Source organism: Haliaeetus leucocephalus, unplaced genomic scaffold (genome assembly GCF_000737465.1).
Source record: "Haliaeetus leucocephalus isolate CR32 unplaced genomic scaffold, Haliaeetus_leucocephalus-4.0 Scaffold2, whole genome shotgun sequence".
In the NCBI taxonomy this organism is placed as follows: domain Eukaryota; kingdom Metazoa; phylum Chordata; class Aves; order Accipitriformes; family Accipitridae; genus Haliaeetus; species Haliaeetus leucocephalus.
The window spans coordinates 8,393,856-8,411,717 of record NW_010972438.1 but is presented as its reverse complement, the minus strand read 5'-3'; the positions used below and the strand labels follow the sequence as shown (position 1 = coordinate 8,411,717).

Genomic DNA, 17,862 nt, shown 5'->3' with positions numbered 1-17,862 from the left:
TTACTCACAACGCTCAGTGACTACTATGAGCAACTTGCAGCAAAATGGCTGCAGTCCCTCCTTGGCTAGAAAAGTGCAGATATGCACTAGAACAGGCATTTTGCCCCCAAAATCTGATAGTCAGCAGGCTCCGGACGGATGGACAGAGGGGAGGACGGCAGATGGGGGAAGCAGGAGAGAAGGGAGCGTGCAAGAAGCGTTAACAGCTGCTTCTTCACCGCTCCGCAGCTGAGCTTTCAGGAAGGATGTGCTGCAGGTCACAGCAAACACGTCCTCCAAGTGCTTCGCTGAAGCCCTGAGTCTTCCTCCCCGTGCCATCTGGCCGCTGTACAAGAGCAAAATGGTTGGTTTTTTTTTTCCTTTCCCTGCAGCCTACGAATTATGTGAACATGTGAGCTCACCTCCACGGACAAAGGAAGAGCTGCCCGCCCACCCGCGAGCAAATGCTCAGCCAAGTGGCAAACGGGACTGGGAAGAGCAGCGAGGTGGCTTCCCAGCCCCCCCAAGTGCTGGGGGGACAGCTAACCCTCAGAATAAAGTACATTTTCAATCACTGTTCTAGAAACGTGGATTGATTCCGATGTGTTATTTCTTTCTGTCTGAGAAGATCTATCTGCCAGCTGATTAAAAAAGGCGAACAGAAAGAATAATGATGCCTAATGAACAAGCATCTTTCCTGTCAGTAGCTCATTAACTCATGCGATCCTTTGGCAAGCTCGGCTGGGAAGAATCTGAGAGTCGAAGAGACAGGCTGTTTACAGGAAAATGAGAATTAAAGGAAAAAAAGCGTGCATTATATTAGGCCAGGAAAGGCTTTCACTAGTTCCGACAGCTCCTGAGGTTGCTCTCTGACAGACCGCCCCTCTCCGACCACAAAAAGGGATAAGCAGCGGTTTAACCAAGCAAATGACCGCGCCAGCTCCTCGGTGGGACGCGAGAGGGGCACGAGCCTCTTTGGCCGCTGCAGGGCTGGGGCAGACCCCAGCCAAAGGCAGTCTTGCCCCCAGCCCCAAGTCCTCGTCGAAGACCTAACGCAAGAGCTCTCTGTTGCCAGAAACGACCTTCCAAGCCGAGGTTTGCCCCGCTCCCCTCCCGCACCGCGCTCGCCCCGGGGCCGAGGGCAGGGGCACGTACCGATGTGCTGGGCGCAGGTGTCGCAGTATTCGGCGTAGAGGGACTCGAAGCAGCTGCAGCAGTAGGGCCTGCCGTCCTTCATGATGTACCTCTGCCCCCCCAGCACCGTCTCGCATTCAAAGCAGCAGAAGTGCTTCATGTGCCAGTGCCGCCCTTCGGCCTCGGTGCATTCGTCGGCAAAAATGATCTGGGGGCAGGAAACACAAGTGCGGAGCGGAGATGGTCAGAAAAGGGACCTGAGACACGGGCATCGACCTTCGGGTCTCCTGCCCGTGCGCGGCAGCTGTGCCCCTTTGCTCACACAACCTCCAAATTTTACAGCTGACCCCGCCACCCTGCACGGGAAACTCCCCGTGGTTTGGCTTGCGGCAGGGGCACCCATCACTTCTTGAGGAAATCCCATTAAAATGCAAATACCCCAGGACCGTGTTAGCGCACGGACTACAGAGCGTTAAGGCAGAGCTCGCAGTAACGTGCTCCTAAACACATCCATCAGCAGGAGGGGTCGATCAGGGTAATAAACATGCTTATATACAACCTATCGATCTGGTGGACTTTTGAAGAACAGAGCAGCCACTTACTAAAACACATTGACCCATCTCTGAAACAGGGACACGAGTACAAAGGATGAGTGAACACACAAGAGGTGGCAGCTCTCTGGAGGGGAGAGAAGACGGAGCTACCGGCCTCCTCACCATCGCCTCTACCCCAGCCCACGTGCTTAAAAAGATGATAGCAGTCATTATACCAGTGGGGAAACTGAGGCACAGAGTGCTGTTAAGAGTGGGCTGGTGAAACAGCCATCTGAAACGGTTCCAGCAGATGTTTTCTTGCTGTCTCTACTTCCCAACCCCACGCCATCTCCACTCCCAAAGCCAAGCTGCGGGAGCAAGCAGTGGCCCAGCTCTGCTCCCTGGCTCTCCACCCTGGCACGGGTCACACCAAAAGCTTTTCCCCTGCAATTCCTCTTATACCCGAGTTACTCTTTCTCGCAGTTAGTGCTGGATGTTTCAGGGGAAGAAGTGCATGTTAAAGGAGCAGCTGAATGAAAGAGTTATATGAGAATTTGCAAGGATAAAAAGTACATGAAAAAAAATTACCCAGCCTAAGCCACAAGGAAACAGGGCCAGTGGAATGGTTAGGAGTTGTTTTTTTACTGGTAATGTTACAAATTTAATTGGATACATACGTCAATGTTCTTTATATTTGAAGTGCATATAGCCTTGGATATTTACTATTACACGCTTGCATAGATGGGACGTGGTATTTTATAGTACATATGGTTTTCCACACTATGCTTTTCACAACTTTAAAAGCCAGAACAATTTCCTTCACCGGCCTTTTAAACAGAGATTGACACTTGAGAAACGCTCAGAGGCAACTCTGGATGGTTTTCTATATTCGTTTTGTATTCCATTTGTTCAGCTTCCTATAGCCCGTTAATCGCCTCTCTTAAAGCCTGTTCCAGCTCGGCGTGTACTCAAACACTACTGGCTTGCAGGAAACACAGCACTCATCCCGCCAGAGGCTTCTTCTGGGGAGACAGAGGGGAAGGGAGGATCACCACACACAGCTGGGCTAAAATCACACAGCACGGGGGGGGTGCTGTTACTGGGAACGCTCGTGGAAAGCCGCCCCGGCTCCCTGCACGTAGACGAGGACCTCTCTCCGAACAGCCCTAGGCAGACTGCACCGAAAAATCCCCGAGACGCTCACCTGAAACCCCAGGAGAAGCTTGCCTGAACGCTCGGCAAAGCCAACCCCGTCGTATTTCGCGCGCCCGCCTCCGTGCGCAGGCCAGGGCGGATGGAGGGGAAACACCATCCAGTTGGCAAGAGGAACCCTCTCGTGCCGTCCCCACGGGCGGCATCCGCGGCAGAAGCCGTGGCGAGCTGGCTCTTACCTCGTCGCACGCCGCGCAGCGGGGCTTGAGGCACTCGGCGTGGTGCCTGCCGCAGTAGATCTTCCCGTCTTGGTAGAAGTAGATCAGGTCGACCAGGAGCTCGTTGCAGACGCTGCAGATGAAGCAGGGAGGGTGCCAGCAAACGCCGTGCCCCGCTCGCGAGGCGAAGACGGCCATGTCCCCGCCGTTGATCTGGCCGCCGCACTGTCAGAAAAGCCGGTGTTTAACGGGGAGCGGGCGAGCCCGCTGCCGCCCATCGCCAACTAGCTGCTTTCACAACCGCGGCGGAAGAAGGTGCTAATTCACAGCTCCTTTCGGGCATGTCTCAATCCCTTTTCATCCCCATTTTGTGGCCAAGATATCACCAGCTTCCCCCCCCGCACGAGGCCAGGAGCTGGCGTGACGGGTCCACGTCAAATACTGCAGGGTGCTCTCGGCACGCGCCCCGACGGACCCCAGCGCTCGTGGATGCTGGGGGCACGGGGTGCGTGCTGCTCCCATGAGCTTTGCTTAATTTTGGCGATTCAAAAGCCGCCCCGCTTGTGCCAGTTCATCAGCCGCTACCCACCTGCTCGCAGATGGCCCCTGTCATGGTTACGGGGAACGGCCGGACATTGCCTCTTCCTAAATTTTCCCTCTTCCTTTGATTGCTGAAAAGTTTGAGCTCCCTCTTCTCCTCCTCATCCAACGAATTGCAATAGCGGACCTAAAAAACAAAAGCGATGCTCAGTGGTAGGGTTGTCCCTGGCTCCCCGGCCAGCGAGCCGCAGTCCCACAGGCTCTGCAAAACTCGGCAAGGGGGTTACACAAATAAACTCCGTCCTGGGCTTAGGGGAGCCTGGAGAAAAACAGCTGTCTGGGCTTCAGTCATCCTGGGGTTCAGCTAAAATTTCAAGAGGTAGAAATGAGAAGAAAGGGCAGGAGGAAGGTTGCTCTTTGGGTGTTAGGTTTGTTAAAAAAGTCTTAAAAGTTGCGTCGTCTGAGTCCCACCCAGACCCAGCAATCAGACTGAGGGTTTTCCTGCTTTCTCCTTATGGCAGAGGTCTTACAGCAGCTTCAAAACGTTTTATTGGCATTTCAAGAGCGCAGCCCGTTTTCCCTGTGTACGTGATGGAGTTCCAGCTATTTGGGAACTCCAACTATTCTTCCAGCGTAGGGTCAAGTTTGCACAAATGCAAAACCTCTGCGTTGGAAGGTAATAAGGAAATAAGTAAAATAAAAGGATACAAACAATGAACGATGCAATTTCCCCAAAGCTTATAAAACTCTGAGGTTTTCCTGGCTATTTTTCAGCCTGCAGGCTTAGCTCTTGGCTGATTGCATCTCAACGGAGAACATGACTGAAGAGCCAAGGTGGCCACGTGTAGCAATAGTGCCCAGTCCAGCCTCCGTTACTTTAGAGAGCAGGCTCATGGAGCCGAGCAGGATTATTCAGGTGAGCAACCAACACACCTTGAATTTTCAAAGAGGCAAAACTGAGCACAAGGGGAAACTGCATGCGGAATCTGCCAATTTGCAGAAAATACTTGCAGGCTCGTGCCTCCAGCTTGCAGCAGCACAGGCTGCAGTAGCAGCGTTCATGTGTATTTGCTCTTAGGTTTTTCGGCTGTCGGAGGCTGTGGGTTTTCAGCAGCTGCCAGGGAAGGCAGGCAGGCAGGTTGGGGCCCGAGGGTGTGCAAGAAGAAGCCCCTGCCTGGTGCCTGGAGCTCCCCCGGCACTGGCAGCACCGTGCTATGCCCGTGGCACCCAGCCACGCGCAGGCAAACTCGTTAAAATCTGACCTAGATCAAACAAGTTACCTGCACGTATTTTCCAGAGCGGCTTCTTCAGAAAGCAGCAGGAAAATAATTTTTTTTGTTTACAAAGGGAAATTTTGTGGGCTACCAGAAGCCAGTGTTCTCACTGGCGAGACCAGGACGTCAAAGACCGGACCCTTTTTGCTGCCTCGCATCTTTCTTGCGAGATGTGAGAAGGTTTATTTTCTCTGACTGGTCTTGACTCAACCTCCAGCTCGCCAGGCTCTCCCAGCTCCCAGCCCGCGAGGCTCAGTCCGAGTGAAACCCCTCCTCGGCACACACGCTCCCCCTCGCAAGGTGAGTCGGAAGCAGCACTCGGGAAAAGGCTTTTGCAGGTTCGGATCTGGCTCTAGGTGATCTGAACAGCGTGTCAAACCACTTTTAACGTGGCTTTGGCCTCTGACGGCTGAGAAAATGCCTTTATTTCAGAGAACTGAAGAAAGATGACGTTAAAAATTTCACCTTCAGAAACAAACACCCCCCCTGCCCCTCCAACACGACGCAAGCAGGTAGCAAATACAGCACTTAAATAGCAACACGACCAAACTCCAAGTAAATCCCCCCCAAAAGCAGAAAGGGCTGAGAAAGGACCAGCCATGCTTCCAACAGGAGCAATCCCAGGAGACGCGCCCCCTCCCCACCCGCAGCCCTGATCGATAGGGGACCGAGGACACTTCTTTTCGGTTACTAACCTCATTGTCGTGCGGCGGCAGCTGGTGCAAAAGCTGCTTTATGCGAGATTTTTCTCCTGGGCTGTTGACGTAGGGGACCTTGTCCTCAGGCAGGCAGCTGTAGTACTGGTGCACCTATGGAGCAAGAGAGGGGACTGCACTGGGGCTCCCTGACCGAGCCCGTGCCCCCGTGCCCGGCCAAGCAGCCACCCCCCGAGCCAGCGGGCACCGGGTCTTCCCGATGATTTCCAGCAGGGAAACGCAGCCAGGCGCTGCTTCGGTTTCATTGCCTTTTCTCCACCGAGAAAGAGGGGTGGCAGCCCCGGCGAGGCAGTGGAGCTCGTTACCGTTTGCTCGGTCAGCCTCCATAGCGTTAGCATGTTTCGCCGGCTGCGGGGATGTGTCGGCACCTGCCTCGGCAGGGGAGGTTAAAAAGGCTGCGCCCCGGCAGCCTCCGTGTTGCCGGCTATCTCAGCCTCCACCTCCATCAAAACCCTCCGGGCTTTTTTCTGCAGCAATTTGTGGAAATAAACAGCAGATAAAAATCTGTTGGAAGGCTTGGTTTTTCTCTTTCGTCTCCCAGCGTGTAATTAAAATCGGCTATTAAAAAGGCAGCGCGGTGGGGCACGGCGTGCCCCGGCACCGGAGGAGCCCGATGGCAGCGCGGAGAGGAAGCACACCCTGAACCCCAGCGTCTCTCCTCCGACTGCCACACCTGGGACGTGTACTCAAGGGCCGGGCCAGGCACCGGGATGGGACTCGCTGGCCGAGGATCAGCTCCGAAATGGCCACGGTGACGTTGAACGGCTTGGGAAGAACCAGGAGAAGGGGAAGGTAAGGGAAAGCTCGGCTGCGATCAGGAGTCTCCGCAGCCCCGGATGCCTCTGGATGCTCGGGCAGGAGCGGAGGGCTGGATGGCTTCCTTAAATCCGCACTTGGCTAGAGAGATGCAAACTGTTTTCCCCGGTGCATACAGCTTTCTGCCTTTGCTGCGGTGGGATTAACCCCCTGAGATGCTCCCTTGGCTCTCAGACACTGCAGCAATTCATGTCAGAGCGGCTGCACTGCCTGCAGCTTTTGCACGGCTTTTCCCAAACGACGCTTGCTTTGCAGTGGCTTCTGATCAGCTTTTTCCCCTCGCTGTACGTTTTGGGCTTTGGCCTAGAAAGCACCACCTGGGCTGGCTTTCCCCAGAGAAGCCCCCTCTGCCTGCACAACCCCACAGCATCTGCGGCATGACAAGCTACCGTGGGTGACAGCGAGGGATGGGGACGCAGAGGCAGGTCACGCAGGGCTGGCTGGCAGGGTTTGCTGGCCCACAGGCTCGCAGGCTGCTGGCAGAGGCTCATACAGCCTCCAACGGGAAGGAATCACTTTTTATTCCGGAATAAATATCCAAACCCGGCATTATTCAGGAAGAATTACTCTGCATTCAGCTCACTCCCTGGTCTCAGTCAGAGCTACCTGCGAGCAGAGCTGCTCCAGTGCTTGCAAACACTTTTCCTCTCATTTTATGGTTCCCCCCCCAAACCAGCCCTAACATCCACCTTTCCCCATCATCAGGTTTTGCAGAAAGGGAGATTTTTAGCAGATTTCCACCCGTAACTCTGCAGTGCTGATGACAAGGGAACTGCTTGTGTCATGAAGCTGAGGAACATGCTGAGCATATGCCACTGCAAAACCCTGAATTTGTTTAACGAAGGCACAGCAGAAACAGACCCACCAGCTATGGAAACTGTCAAAGAAAGAAAGGCTGCTAAGTATTTTGTTATGTTAAAAAGAAAACAAACTACGTACATTAGAATACTTACTTTGCATTTATAGAGCATCCTTCATCCAGGGACATCAAAGCACATTAAAAACACTTAAATTCTTATGACATGCTACACAAGGTAGCAAATATGTGCACTGGAAAGGACTATTTGCAGTATAATGACATTAAATGAGCTCCCTGAGTTCATGCAGCTAGTCCGTAGCAGAGCTTGCAGCTGAAAATCTCCCAGCAATGCCCCGGCTGCCATACTTTTTACGGGGCTGCCAGGCTACCGTGCTACCACCCTGTGCCTTCCCGGCCGGTACAGACGCCTGCTGACTTCTCTCCGCCAAATTCCCCACGTGCGGACAGACTGCTCGCTTTCCCGTGCGCTGAGGTTAGTTAGTTTATGTTTTTATTTCTTGCAGTGACGGGGGTTTTTTTTGCCCACTGAGTCCTTGAAGTTGGCGAAGACCAGAAATGACTTCTTTTTTTTGAAGAGCTGCCAAATTCCATCAGGCTGCTCTGGTCCCTACAGCAATGAGTGGTGAGACGCTTACCCTGAGCGAAAAACCAGGGATGTGAGTTCTTTCGGCAGCCTGGGCACTGCTTTCCCAGAGCCTGGTGCAGTGGGGTGTACGTGCCCAGCTCCGCTCCTGCTTCCGCTAGGAAGTTTTCCATTTAGTCTCAGCAGGTCCGCGGGAACTGGCTCCCATCACACCAGCAACATAGCTCGGCAGGGATGGGCAATTTGGTTTGAAAAGCAAACCAAAATAAATATAACAGGCTCCAACCTGCGTTCTGTTGCCTGAAATAACCCAAAAGCGTTTGCTCTGGATCTGCATCAGCCAAGGGACCTTCTGCAGGGATGCTCATGGAAGGGATGGAGCAGAGGCAGCTGCCAGTCCTTGCCCAGCACCCACAGGACATCTTGTAGGGACAAAACTCTTTCCTTATACCTGTCGATGGCTTCCTCCGTCCTTGCCTTTACACCCACCATCCCTCCTGGGGACAAACCTGAACCAGGGACACACACAGATCCTTTTACCTGGGGCATCACTCCTACCCCGACAGGCCCAGCCGGAGCGCAGACGAAGAGCAGAAGGACACCCCTTGCCCGGGCTGACGTTAACCCAGGCTTGTGCCAGTATGCTCTCTCGTCCATCACCCATTCCCCACGGGATGCACCCAGCTCCCTGGATGGGAGAGCCAAGCCTGGGAGGGAGCGGAGTCACAGGCTGCCACCATCCCCTCCCGCTGCGCTCAGCCGGCTGCCGACGGCATTTTCGACCCTGCCAGTGAGCGGCTGGCAGTTGGGCTGGCACAGCCCAGTGGTGATGCTCAAGAATAAGGAAAAATAAAGAAGGAAAGGGGGCGATTCCCAGATTGATCTGGCTTTTCAGGGAAAAGGCCTGCAGAAAACGTTAGCTTGCTGGAAAACTAAAACTGCCTAGTCTGCACTTTGCTTTTGTACAAAAGGTCACTGTTTTCCATTAAAATTAACTCCTCCTCCGTCCAGCTCCGGTTCGGAGCACGCACAAGCCTTTGTAGCTGGTGAGCCTTGCAGGACCACTGTGGCCAAAGGGCCTGATGCAGACCCCCCAGGCGCTGGCGCTGGCTCCTCACTGACCTTACAGGCTCCGCAACATGAGCTGCACCCAGATAAGGAAAAGAGTGTGGGGCAATGACCCAGGATGGATAACATATCCCTTTTAAATCATGCCGTATCTTTAACTGTTTTATTATTAAATACTTCTGCCATACAATACAGCAGCTCCACATCCTGCTATTTCCCCTCGCAACAGATCTGCTCTGGCCGTGATTATCCGAACAAGCATCATTAACCCACGGGAGCCACGTGTGGGGCCGGGCTAGGTTTCCCCCTCAGTTTCCCCACTTGCCCCTCTTCACTGTGACCTCTGCTCACATCTGAACAGGAGAAACCCCACAGGAATCTGGAAAACATCAGGCTGAGTTAAAGTAAGGCTTCAGTCAATGTCATGAGGGCCTGATGCCACGGGGATGGGCTGGCCAGTGTGCTGGAAGCCGGGCTGGCTGCGGGTACTGGGTGCCGTGGCAAGCCCTGTCCTGCCCCGGGGAGGTCTCCCAGGTGCTTGGACAGGCTCTGCGCCACAAGAAACCAGAGCGGCAGATATCCATCTTCCCAGGGTGTTATTCTCACCTTCAAAAGGAAAATGTCCAAATACCAAGGTTTGCTAAGAAAAATTGATACACATTTTGGAAATTAACAGCTGCTTGGAGCTAAAAGGGGAGGGCATGGAGGGGGGAGATAGAAATTTAAAAAGAAAGAAACCAGGAGAAAGGAAAGAACGCAATGTAAAACGAGGGTAGGAAAAAGCCTTTAAAGTGGAGCCAACTTTATTCAAAGGCACCGAGGAAAGTAATTACATTAGTTTACAAATGCCTTTGTGTTCTGCAGTCTTCCTAGGTTTGGGGTGTGTTTCCAGTTTAACTCTGACAGTTTACAAACCTACCCCGGCCCTGCTAAATAAAGGCAGGACTGCAGCTTTTCCTGGCGCTCCCAGGGCTGACCAAAGACAAAACCCACGTGAGCATATTTGTAAGCGAAGTCTTACACCTTCTCCTAGCAGGAGAAGTTTGCAAAGAACCTGTGAATTTAAGCCATTGATGAAGGATCTCTTTGATCAATGAACTAAAGGAAGCGGAGGGGAAATACCACGTTTCTTATGCCATGAATTGCTGTTGGGAAGTAGCATTTGGTTGTACTCACCCCTACTGAAAGCACCCACCAAACCGGGCTGTTTGGGATGACTGTACCACTGGGATGGACTACAAAGGAGCACGCGGTGTCCTGGCGCGGCTCAGCCGATGGGTGCCGACTTGCTCAGCCATAACAGCTCCAGCACATCCAGCTGGGCAATCCCACCTGGCTCTCATGAAACCAAACGAACTGCAAAACCACCTGCAAGGCTTTTGCAAAATGCTCTGCGAGGCCAGTACCTGCTGTCCTGTGTGCAGCAGAGGGCCTGAACACGGATGTCCCCAAAAAGGGGACCTCGGTGGGTCGGCCACCGCTCAGGCACAGCCCAATAAATCATCACACGCAGTGGAGTCCGTTCAAAATCCAGGCACGCCGACATCCCCCCCGGTGCCCAGGACAGCATCGTTTCCCCTGGGACCACGCCAGGGGTCCCACAATCCCGGCAGCCCACCCCACGGCACCCGGGGATGTACCACAGGGGCGCAGGGAGCTGCCGGCACAGCGATGTGCGGAGCAGCGTCTGCCGGTGCGTATGTGAGCCCACTCGCTCGTGGCCCCGTCCCCCCGGCTCGCTGCGCGCGAGCTCCCGCGAGCTTCGGCTGCAGCGGGAGGAAGGCGGCCGGTGGCTCCGACAAGCCCGTGCTGGTCCAGGCGAGCGGGGCTGCTCCTGCGGCTCGCCTGCTCCTCCCCAGCGCTCGCTTTTAACCGCATGTCAGGCATTAAATGGTCTTTTACACGGAATACTTAAAATTGTTGGAGAAATGAATCTGGTGCCTTCAGTATTTCTCTCGTCCCTGCTGGCCTCCCTTGGAAAAACAAAGGGGAAAAAAACCCAAACAAGCCACACACGAATAACCCTCTCAACGTGTCTGCAAAACGTTGCAAGTACTTGTAGACATAGGCTCACACACGAGCTCCACAGACGACAGCACGTGTGAAACTGGAAAAGGGGTTCAGTGTGCTTTGGCCCGAGTCTGGCACGTCCTCCTTTTCCACGGCCGTTAGGATACAAAGCACTTATTTATTTCTTGAAGCAAAACAATCCTTGCAGCGAGGCCAGATGCTCCGAAATGGAGAGGACAGTGGGAACTACTGGCTGGGTCTGCCGTGTGCGGCGATGCAGCCAGGCACGCACCCCGCGAGGGAGCCGGGGTCCCCCCCGAGACCCCGCAGCCCCGGCTGGGAGAAGACCGCTATCACCCCAGATCCGTGAACCCGCCTGGGTGCCGGCACGTGGCGGCGGGAGACGGATGCGATCCCCGGTGCCGGGCGGTCCGGCACCCCGCGACGCTGGGTTTGCTCTCGGAAACCCGCTCCCGAGTCGCAGGGACAAAGGCGGGGAACAAAGGAAAAAATCTTTTTCCTAAGTGCTATTTGTTCTGGCACGCTCCGCGGCTCTCCGCGCGCTTCTCTCCCGCGGCTAACGGCAGCCGCGTCGTTTGAGCGCTGCTGCTCACCAGTCGAGAACGACAACCGCTCCTGCCAAGCCTTTGGAGCAGCTCTTGGTCTGTAAGAGATCCCGCGGAAACATCGCTTCCCGCTGGCATCAAAGAAGAACATTTGAATGAAGGCCGTACATCCGCAAGTTTTAGACTTGTGAAAGCGCACGCCATGATTCTTCTTTTTTAAGCAGAAATCGAATTTGGATAAAAAGGAGCCAGAAACGGCGGTTTCAAAAGCATCTGAGAGCGGTCTTTGTGCTGCGAGGTACCGACCGGCAGAGCCGCGCTCATACTGCTGAGTCCCCTGCAGCACCAGCAATTATAATGATCATCTGCTGCCTTGATCATAGCTGATAATTCCCCTGGGTAGGCCACTTAAGGTGCTCTTGTATTTGTAAGTCACAGGGTAGCATACTACAGTAACGCTGCAACAAGGAAAAGCTGTAATTGTACCCTGGACTAAAGCTCCAGGACAAGTTTATATTGTGTAGTCCAGGATTTTTCTGTTTTCTTTTCCACTCCCTGCTCTTCCCCTGCCTCTCACCTCTGCTGACCACCACACAGCTATTTCAAATTTAAGAACCAAGCAAACCCCACCAGGTGAGTAGTTTTGTTTCCGTGGCCCACCAAAAGAAGCCGATTCCCTCCCCGATAAGAAGATTGTTCAAGGATTAAATAATTTTAACAGCTTCTATCAGCTCACCTCAATCAGGCAAACACCCCAGGATACAGAAATGGAGCAAGAGCCCGGGCGCAGGGTTTTGCCATGGTTTCTTTTCTGCAGCAGGGGATGCGCTCACACCTCCTCCACACGCTCTGCTCCAGGGCAGAGGGAATAGCTCCAGAATCTCCTAACCCGCCCCAGCTGCCCCCAAGTCACGCAGCACTGGCATCGCACACAGAAAAAGCATTTCGTGTGCAGGATTGCCGCTCCGTCCGTCTGGGAAGCATTCGGCATGGTCCGATGCCTGGAGGCTGGATTTAGACAGCTCCAGCCTTGAAATAAGAGCCGCTAACTGCCAGGCTATTTAGATACCGAAAGAGTTCAGCTGGGAGGTGATGGACTTACCGCTACCTCCGAGTGAAATTGGAGAGCTTTTAAAAATGTGCTGAAATGCAGCTTTTGGGTAAAATACTACAGCGTGCATGTGTGCGAGGGGGCAGAGCGAGAGGCGGCCGCAGCTTCTGGCACCACGTACGTGAGTTACAGCTCCCGTCCTCAGCACCCTCGGCTTCCCACCCGCTGCGCTCTGCTCCCAGGGTCAGGATCTGTCAAGGAAGGTAGAGCTCTTCACGGGGCTTTCGTCTTTCCTCTGCCTGGCCATAAATTCGCTTCTCTGCTCTCCATTACCATGCAGGCTTGGGGCACAGGGTTGCTTTGGTCCGTCTCGTTCCTTCCTTGCTGCGAGGCTTTAGTCTCCTGAGGAGTGAAACGGTTTGCTGAACTTATAGGGCTCAAAAAAGGACGAGAAGGTAAAACGCACTTGACCGTAACACAGAGGCACAAGTGAGGCACATGTCCCCCAGAGATGACTGGCCCAGATAATGTATTTTCTACCACACTGGGGTGGTTAAAGTGGGTATCTTTAGGTAAGGTGTAAATGCATGTTCAGTGTAGGTTCAGCTCCGCTCTCCTTTCCTCACTTCGTGACCTGAAGAGCAACTGATAAAGCTTGGAGGTTTTATAACCTTGCTATAGGTCTTGCAAAAGATCCGGAACAGGAATCAACACATGCGTTATCCCCTGAATAAAGCCCCTGTGACAGCTATGAGTCTCACACCACGCTGCAAAGCTCTCCCAGTGCCAGCTCTAACGGCTGTCTTAGAGGAAAGTCATCCCCTGAACCTTCTTCATGCTACTAATTTTACCTCAGATGAGGTTTTCATAACTTTTTAAGGGACTCGATCAGAGCAACTGTGCTGACAGCAAGAGGGAATTAAGTTCTTATGGCACATACAAGGGTCTTGAACGTTGGCATGCCAGCACCATACCGAAAGCTGCACCACATTTGAAGTAGAGCCCCATCTTTTGTTTAATTGGCAATCTGTGCCCATAACCAGCTGCTCCTATTTTTGAGAGACAATAAAGACAGAAATCCTCAAAAATCCCTTGTATTCAGAAATTCAAGCTGGCATGTTATAACCTCTTTGGATTTCTCCAAACCACAGGCCCAAGGAATTCAAGGCTGCGCATTCACATGTATTTACGCATGCCTTGCCTAAAAATGTGAAAAACACATCATAAAAGTCCTTATTTTTAAGCATCTGCCCTCAAACTTATGTCGGTGCAAGGAGGATCAGCTGTCGGACTGCCAGCCCCAGCAGACAAACTGGCTCCCAAAATTGCCTTCCCCATCTTTGCAGCCAGCCCCGGTCTGGGATTTTGCATTACTGGGGACATGTTTCTATTGGTGTCTGCCCATTTCAAGACTTTCACACTTACTTCTCTATCTGACCATCGAAGGGCAGGCAGGAAGAAGAGTTATTTCTCAAAGCCCACATCCTGAGCTTCTGCCTCGCCTCCTGTACAGCCACCTCTCCCATTCCCATCTGCATCCGTATCTTCCAGAAGAGAAGTCCCTCTTCTGCAATAAGACAACTTCTCATTGAGGTCCAATCCAAGCGGGATTAGAGCCCAGAGGAGCCTCTTGGGTATCCTCTGTAGCCGACGGCTATTACAAGAAACCACATTTTCTAATCACGTTATAATTTATGGAGCTCAGTCTTGGGTTTTTACCCATCGCTCTCCCTGTTGGCAGGTTGCCGCTGAGCCTTACACCTCTGATGGTTTGAAATCTCTTCCAATTTCCTGCCTGAATGCATTTGGAGCCAGTTTATATCTATGTTCTTGTGCCAAAGTTGGAGCTTGAATAACTGCTCTTCCTCCTCTAATGCACAGGGAGTGATCACAAGCCTTCGATTTGCTGGGCTGAACAAACGAAGCTCTTCTAGGCTCCTCAAGGAAATAACATTTCCAGTCTCCTTCCAGTTTATACCCCTCTTTCTTGATCAGCGATGTCATAAATTTTAGCCAGTTTTCCAGATGAATTTTTACCATACCTTATGCAGTGGTATTATAAAATTTTTTTATATTACTATCTTCATCCCTGTGTTATAAACATATTTAAAAATACATAATATTTACAGCTGTTGCATAAAGCACTTTGTAGTCCTGCATTCTGATGAGCCATAATATAAGGGATAACTTTCAGCTCCGCTCTTCAATGCAATGTCTGGATCATTACCTGTGAACACTGGACCAATGCTTTTTTTTCTTTTCAGTAGTGGGCATTAAGTAACCAACATGATTTTCACATAGTTGACATGTACCACAGACCAGCTGATGCCTGAATTAGCATCTAGGAATCCAGTGAGACTGTGTAGGTTTGGGTCAATTCCCCTTTAGATTATACCTAATAATTTAAGCTATGGATTGAAAGGGCTCTCCAAATTCTGAAATGACCTGCAGAAACTGCCAAAACCCGATGTCACGTTTGTTGGCCAACTTCCCCCCGTGAAATCCTGTAAATTGCTGTGTTGAGTGAGACGTGAACACTGTCTCCCAAGAATAGCGAGGTAGGAAGGCTGTCGTCCAAGTATAATAAGAAAATTGCATTAGTCTTTCAGGGGACCACTTACCTCCCCAGCTCATATGCTGCGTAGAGATTTTAATAAAGTAGAATATTGCAGAAAAAGTTGTTTCATTTCATCTGGTTCATGTCAAAGAAATACGACAGTGAAACAGCGGAAGGCAGAGAAAAATTCACTGCCTGCAAATCTGCATTTTCAGCCCAGCCTGACAGCAGTGTCCTCAGCCAGAGCAGAGCCCACCAGCTGCTCCATCAGCCTTCCAGAAGCTCCACATCACTTGCGCCCACCTGACTCACGGACCAGAAAGCCGCAGGTCTGTCTGCAGCCCTGCACGGCTCCAGCACGTTGCTGCAGAGGTATCTCTTACCCCCATGGGAGGCAAACGGCACCCTCCTGCACCCCGGGGCAGCTCCCAGCCCTGCGACACCCCAGGCAGATGGTAACTCCTGGAGAAATTCAGGGTGCTGCTCTTCACTCGGGGACAACCTCCAGCCCCGCATCGTGGCTCTTTCACAGCCCAGAGAAGTCACCCCTTGCTTTTGTCTCCTTAGTGGCTCGTCTGATGTGGGAAAGGTCCCGCAGGGCTGGCGGATGAGCTACGCTGGGAGGATTTCAGTGCCTGTCTTTGGCTCTGCTTACGGCTGCTCTTCATCTCCATGGTGATTAGAGACAGGTCTGAAGTGGCAAATCTGCTAAAAGGCCCAGCAACGCAGACAGAGGAGCGTAATTAGAAAGCAGGTGTTCGTCTCAAGGAGCACTGTTACCTCTGCAAGAAACAGATGCTGGAAGAACCTAAAAATACATTAACCTGGGTAATGCAGGAGATGCCAGTACCTACTGCTAGAGCTAATGGACTTCTATTTTCTCCGAGCACCCCAAACTCCCTGACGGCACGCTATTTCTTAAAAAGCACCGGAGGGATCACAGAAGCATCCAGGTCTTCTGGAATATGTCACCACCATGCTGGAAGTTGGTTTCAATTGCTGTTCATGCCGTGCTGTACCCATCAGAGACCATGTCTACCCGGTCAGGTACCACCTGTCACTAAATATCTGTATTTCCACCCAAAGGGGTGGGCTACAGGGACGTGGGCCAGCTTGGGCCCCAGAAACCACGGACACGCCTGGACAGAAGGCTGTGCTGAGAGCAGGCGGCACCAGCTTGGGTATGGTCCTCCAACGGGACGCCCGAAACCCAACTGGTTCGTGTCCCCGCAGCATGAAGGACCAGCAGAGCTACTTCAGGACCATCTGCATCTCTCCATGCGCTGTGTCTTGTACCTCCTGGAAGGCACAAAAGGGAGCTCTGACATAAGGAAGGTGACAGAAAACAAGGCTACTGCCGGATTTGCATGGTTGGATGGCACCTAATGAAACATACGGTGCTGCGGAGTTTCAAGCGAGCACCGAGCAAGGCTTGTAAAGACAAGAAAAAGAAGAAAAACACCACCACCGAACTACTGGATTTTCTCTAATCAGACAGATAATATTTACAGCCTACAGGCAGTGCCAAAATATTTCAGGAAATGCCTAAGCCCTTCTGAATAAAAGCTCAGGAAAACACAGTATTTAAGGACAGCAACTACAACAGTAAGAATGAAAGCTTTCCACCCTCTCCCAGCCTCCTTACACAGTTTAAAATGATTGCCATAGCAATTATCAAGGCTAAGCTCATTTTGCAGTCTCCTCTGCAAATTAAGTTCTGAGTCGAACACGTAAAAGATCAGCATAAAAACCAAGCGAATCATGTAAACTGCAAGGAGCAGAAATCAACGCACTCTCTGCACAGACAGCACGCTGAGGTCTAATCCATCCCGCGCAATTCCTGTACCGAGGGACTTGAACTTCATTTGAGCAATTCCTTCCAGTAAGGCACAAATGTCATACTTGGAAAAACCCAACCCCAAAGACTTTGGCTCGTTTTTCAGAGTCATCTACCAGCTTTAACTGTCTGCCCTGGACTTACCGCAGAGCAGAATGGTCCAGGAGGGCACAGCAGGAGCACCGAGTCCCTGGGCAATACTGGAGTCCCACCACTTTTTTTTCCCATGAAACAGTAATAGGTACATCTGTATCTGTTCCCTTGCACAACCACAACAAACCCCATCCTGGAAGTATTTTGTTTCCCACCTCTCAATTACCAATTAGATATATCTACAGATGCAGAAAACCACAAGTCCTGCAAGGATCGCATCTCTGTTTTGTTTCATTAGTGCATTCAGACCAGACCCGTCTCTGCAAGTCTCTACAGTGCACCCAGAAACAGCCATATGCAACAAGTGCTTGCACCCCTAGAAGAAAAATCAGGGCAAACTATTTCCAAAGAGCATATTAAAACAATTTACTTCTGGTAACCGAGTGGTGTCATTGTTACCTGCTCGGGCTTCAGGCCGGGGGGGACCCATGCGTACTCTTCCAAGGCACAGCCCGAGTCGTCGTCAGAAGTCGAATTCCTCTGGAAGTCGAACATGAGCTTCGTGACGGTCTTTTCCATCTCCAGAGGCATAACTGTTACGATGTGCTCTTCCTGGGAGCACTTACAGTGAAGGCAAATCTTCCTGCAAAGCGAGGAGAGAGGAAAAAGAGGAGGTGCCCCGGTGAGTTGCACTTTAAATAAGAAAGCAAAGCAATTCCTGCCAGTCGCTGGCCTGCGGATACTAAACTCAACCCTTTTTTATGCTCAGGCATTTTCTAACGTAGGATTTGTCTCTTTCACAAGGAGGAAATAAAAGTCCGTATTTGCTGTAACAACACTTGGCAATCAAGCTGAGTCCGACTGCCCAATGTTTGGGGATATGTAATTGCTTGTCCCTTACTGCACCGCGAGGAG

At 52.0% G+C, this 17,862-nt stretch overlaps 1 protein-coding gene across 1 annotated transcript in view; it reads right to left on the bottom strand.

The window, feature by feature from the left end:
- PRICKLE2 (prickle homolog 2 (Drosophila)) overlaps positions 1–17,583 on the bottom strand; it is a 31,830-nt gene extending 14,247 nt beyond the window's left edge. The window contains exons 1-5 of the mRNA XM_010570903.1: positions 17,407–17,583; positions 5,526–5,639; positions 3,606–3,743; positions 3,038–3,241; positions 1,135–1,321 (exon numbers count right to left, since the gene is read on the bottom strand). Of these exons, the coding sequence (XP_010569205.1) occupies positions 1,135–1,321; positions 3,038–3,241; positions 3,606–3,743; positions 5,526–5,639; positions 17,407–17,538 (775 nt within the window). The 5' untranslated portion in view covers positions 17,539–17,583. The remainder of the gene's footprint in view (positions 1–1,134; positions 1,322–3,037; positions 3,242–3,605; positions 3,744–5,525; positions 5,640–17,406) is intronic.
- Positions 17,584–17,862: the final 279 nt, after the last annotated feature.